Raw genomic sequence first — 4,317 nt, forward strand, 5'->3', positions numbered from 1 at the left:
GGGACTCCTGGGATGTCACTATGGAATGGCTGTGACTGTCTCTGAGCACAGGGCTCTTTACCATCCCCAGAAACCCCTGGGAGGTGTCCATGGAGCCCCTGTCTCTGCCTGTGACATTCCAGCTCTTGAACAGCATGGAGACTCTTGGAAAGCCCCCATGGAACCCCTCTGAGTGTCTGTGACAAATCTGATCCTTAGCAGGCAACCATCACCAGGACCTATTTCTGTGGTCAGTATCCACGGCAACCATCACCAGCCCCCTGTTGCTAAGGTCAGTTTCCATGGCAACCATCCCCAGCCCCTGTTGCTAAGGTCAGTTTCCATGGCAACCATCCCCAGTCCCCTGTTGCTATGGTCAGTTTCCATGGCAACCATCCCCAGCCCCCTCTTGCCATGCTCAGTCCCTTGGCAGCTCCATGCAGACCCCATGCCTGGGGTGGTTGCCATGGACACCAGCTCAGCCCTGCAGCCAGAGCCCGTTGCCATGGCAACCATTGGCAGCCCCATCCCCAGGGTCATGGGATCCCAGATCCACAGAATTGGCTGAGCTGGGAGGGACCCATTGGGATCCTGGAGTCCAACTGCTGGCCCTGCACAGGACACCCCAACAATGCCAGCCTGGGCCTGGCAGCGCTGGCCAAACGCTGCTGGAGCTCAGAGAGCCTGGAGCTGGGAGCCTTCCCTGGGGAGCCTGGGCACTGCCCCAGCAGCCTCTGGGCAAAAACCTTTTCCTGAGATCCAACCTGAGCCTGCCCCGACTCAGCTGCAGCCGTTCCCTCCAGTCCTGTCCCTGGGCACCAGAGGGAAGAGATTCCCACAGCCCCAGCCAGGGACCCGCTCCCAAGGCTGTTGCCATGGCCAGCAGGTCTGGGACCAGCTGGGATGCTTGGTTTCCACGGGCTGGGGTTTAGGAATGGGATTCCCCAATTTCCTGCTCTGGCTAAAACCGCGCTGCCGCTCGTTGCCCTCCCACCTCCCATAGAAAGCACAAAAGGATCCTGGGCTGGGGTAAGAACAGTTTACTGGGAACAGCTACGAGACAAACAACAAACAGGAATAGAATCAATACTGGTAACAGAAGGGAAAAGAAAAACTTTCCACAGGGAAAACCAAAACACAACTCACTGGGCCATCCTGGCCATGTATTTCCTCCTGCCTGGGAAGGACACCCTTCTCCTCAGGGAGAGAGAAAGAGACCCTTCCGTGACCCTGGCAATGACCTGAGAAGAGAGTGAATATAATGACACGGCCCTAGCCAGACCCTCATGTTCTTCGATCCCACATCATGTGGTGCAGGGGCAGGAAAAGGGACAGATGTCTTCCCAGCATGGATCACAGTGAACATGGATCACAGGTCTCTTCCCAACATGGGTACTTCAATTGATTATGAAGTTGAAGCCAGGAACAAAGCTCTCCCTGCAGCTGGGGCATTTGCAGGGCTTCCCTTACTGGTGCTTCCTTTGGTGTCTGGTTAAGTTAGAACTGTGGGTGAAGCTCTTCCCACAAATGGGGCACTCGTAGGGCCTCTCCCCAGTGTGGATGCGCTGGTGTCTGATGAGGTGGGAGTTGTACTTGAAGCCCTTCCCGCAGTCGGGGCAACGGAAGGGCCTCTCCTGTATGTGAATTCTCTCATGCAGGAGGAGATTGGAGCTGGTTTGGAACCTCTTCTGGCACACAGGACACTCATAGGGCCTCTCCCCAGTGTGGATGCGTTGGTGGTTGACAAGTTTTGAGCTGCAGCTGAAGCCCTTCCCACACTCCCCACACTTGTAGGCCCATTCCCCAGTGTGGTTCATCTGGTGTCTGATCAGGTGGGAGCTCTGCCTGAAGCTCTTCCCACACTCCAAGCACTTGTAGGGCTTCTCCCCATCACGAAGCTGCTCATGAGCCACCAGCTCTGAGCTCTGGCTGAAGCTCTGCCCACATTCCTGGCACAGGGTAGGCATTTCCCCCTCAAAGCATCCTGGGCTGGATTTGCAGGCCCTCCTCCTGTGGGATCTCAGGGGCTTTTCCTCCCCCTTGGATTCCTGCCCCGTGGTGTTGCTCAAAACAGCCTCTTCCATGAGGTTCTGCCTTGGAGATTTGTCCTCCCTGGTCTCCATCCTCAGCTCCTTGTCTGGGGGAGGAAGGACAAGGTGAAGATAGGATTTGCCTCCGTGCCACAGGGAAGGGGAAAGAGATCTCCCCAGTGCATCCCAAGCAGGACGGCATTGGCTGAGGGGTTGTCCTGCAGCCAGGGGCCATGCTGGGCTGGAGCAGGAGAGAGGGGGAAAGGGGCACTGACTTCCTCCTCACCTGCCTGGGTGTCCTGGGGCATCTTCCTCTTCTTCACAGCCTCCTCCTCCATCCGGCCAAGGTTTGGCAATGGGTAATTCTGGTCTGAGGAAAAATACAATGTATAAGCACATTGGGTTAAGGGGTTCCTCCTGCCCAAGTCCATCTCTGGTGTTGCGGCACATCCACAATGAGCCCCTATGAGCAACCTGCACTCCCAGAGCCCAGAGCACGCTTGCTTAACCTGCTGATGGACAAGGCCAGAGACGGGTCTGTGTGCACAGCTCCAAACGCAGTTTATTGCAATGTAGAGGGGCCAGGGACAGAGACAAAATGGGGCTGAGGACACAGGGTTTGATAAGGGGGGAAAGGGGCGGGTCTGAGGGCCAAGGGCCAATGGGAACTGAGCACAGGTGGTGCAGAGGAGGGGCAGCCAACTGGGGAACCAATGAGGTAACAGGGGCGGAGCATTGCAGTAAACCGGGACCAAGAGAGGGGAGAACATTCTAGGCGGAGTACATATAAGGAAAAATGGCAGCTGGACTGGGTGATACCCATGAAGCTGCTGCATTCACATGAGCCTGAAAATGCTGATGGTGAGACCATTGTCCTCAGAGGGGTGTCTCTCTCTGACTCTGGTCACCTTTGCCCTGAGCTATTGCAGTTCCAGTGTTGGGCCCCTGTGCCTGCACACTCTAGAAGTCACCAGGAATTTGGTGCCCATGTAAGCCTCCAAGACACCAAGATTTATTCCCCCAAAATACACAAATGACCAAGATTCAGCAAGAAACCCCAACCCTTAGTTTCCCCTCTCTGGTCTCTCCACTTTGGGCTCCTGGAGGCCCCCCTGTCTGGGTTGCTGCGGGTCAGGTTTGTATTGGTGTTCCCCTCTCTGGGCTGCTGGGGCTCCTGGCAATCCCACAGGTTCCCCTTCTCTGGGCTCACCACTTTGGCATCACAGGCATCCCAGGGGTCAGCACTGGCCGGGGTCCCTGTTTCAGAGTCCTGGGGTATCCAAGGGTCCACCCTGTCCATGCTGCCAACATGTCCAGGCTTCTGGAGCACCCCCAGCTCTCGCATTGCCCGTTTCTGCTCCCCCAGTGCCGGTTTCCCTGCCAGCCCTGCCGGTCCCGGGCGTTCCCCAGGTGGCTCTGGGCTGACAGTGCAGCCCCTGGGCCGGGCAGAGCCAGCCCCAGCACGGGGGGACCCTGCATCCTGCGCTGCCTCGGCAGCCGCGCCCAGCGCCGGGCACAGAGCCTCGGGCAGCCCCCGCCGCCCCCTGCCCAGGGAGCCCCGGGGACCCCCGCAGCCGGGGCTGGCTCTGAGCGAGGCGGCCCCGAGCCCGGCTGCGTGGCCAGGGGGGCACGGCGAGCCCGGGGCCTCTGTGCCAGCGCTTCCCCCGCTCTCCCTCAGCCTTTGCCCGGCCCGGCCCCCGAGCACAGAGCTCTGCCCGGGGCTCCCGGCCCGAGGGGCGGCTCCGGGCCCGCCCGGCCGCTCCCGGCTCCCACAGTCCGCCCGGGGCCGCCAACAAAACATCCCAGCACCAAATCCACAAACCAACCACTGCCACCCTGTCCTGCTGCGCCTTCCCAGGGACCCCAACCCCGCGGCAATGCCCCCGGTGCATGGGGACAAAAAGCTGCTCCAGCCCAGCGCCTCGGAAGCCCCAGCTGCGGCCCGTCCCTGGCACAGCGATCCCGGCAGCTGCCCCGCTGCCGCAGCTGCGGCTCTGGAGCAGGGAGGCTCTGCGGGACCCCCGGGCTGGGCCCCCTCCCAGCCCGTGCCCGCCCCGCACCTTCAGCCCGGCCTCTCTCGCTGCTCCGGCTCCTGCACAGTCCCCGCTCTCCATTCCTTGGCCCCCGGGGCTCTCCTCTGGGGCTCCTACAACACCCGGCAATGGAAAATAATCGATTTTGGTGCTCTCCGGACAGGCCACAACTGAAACTTTGTTCCCTTTGCTTGGCTGCAGGGACCCCAGGGCGTTTTCTGCACACAGTCCCAGCCCCCAGCGCTTGCTGAAGGCGCTCCTTGTAAATGTCACCG

The 4,317-nt window shown here is 60.1% G+C and overlaps 1 protein-coding gene across 3 annotated transcripts; it reads right to left on the reverse strand.

Moving 5' to 3' along the window:
- Nucleotides 1-1,016: 1,016 nt before the first annotated feature.
- On the reverse strand, nt 1,017-3,232 carry LOC135298334 (zinc finger protein 3-like). Of its 3 annotated transcripts, none has more exons than XM_064415905.1 (3): nt 2,519-3,232; nt 2,296-2,379; nt 1,017-2,116 (listed from the first exon to the last, which is right to left on the reverse strand). In XM_064415905.1, the coding sequence occupies exons 2-3, from the start codon at nt 2,345-2,347 to the stop codon at nt 1,446-1,448; spliced, it is 723 nt and encodes a 240-aa protein (XP_064271975.1). In that variant the 5' UTR covers nt 2,348-2,379; nt 2,519-3,232; the 3' UTR covers nt 1,017-1,445. The 3 variants fall into 3 exon arrangements, with proteins under 3 accessions (XP_064271975.1, XP_064271974.1, XP_064271973.1); XM_064415904.1 differs by having other exon boundaries at nt 2,484-3,232; XM_064415903.1 differs by having other exon boundaries at nt 2,296-3,232.
- Between the last annotated feature and the right edge of the window lie 1,085 nt (nt 3,233-4,317).

This window comes from Passer domesticus, chromosome 4 (assembly GCF_036417665.1).
Source record: "Passer domesticus isolate bPasDom1 chromosome 4, bPasDom1.hap1, whole genome shotgun sequence".
Lineage (NCBI taxonomy): Eukaryota > Metazoa > Chordata > Aves > Passeriformes > Passeridae > Passer > Passer domesticus.

Excerpts from the sequence above, each read along its gene's own strand:
- LOC135298334 (XM_064415903.1), bottom strand. The coding sequence starts at position 2,845 with ATGCAGCAGCTTCATGGGTATCACCCAGTCCAGCTGCCATTTTTCCTT. Across the intron at positions 2,117-2,295 it reads GCCCCAGGACACCCAGGCAG|ACAAGGAGCTGAGGATGGAG; the intron begins GTGAGGAGGAAG and ends TTCCTCCCCCAG.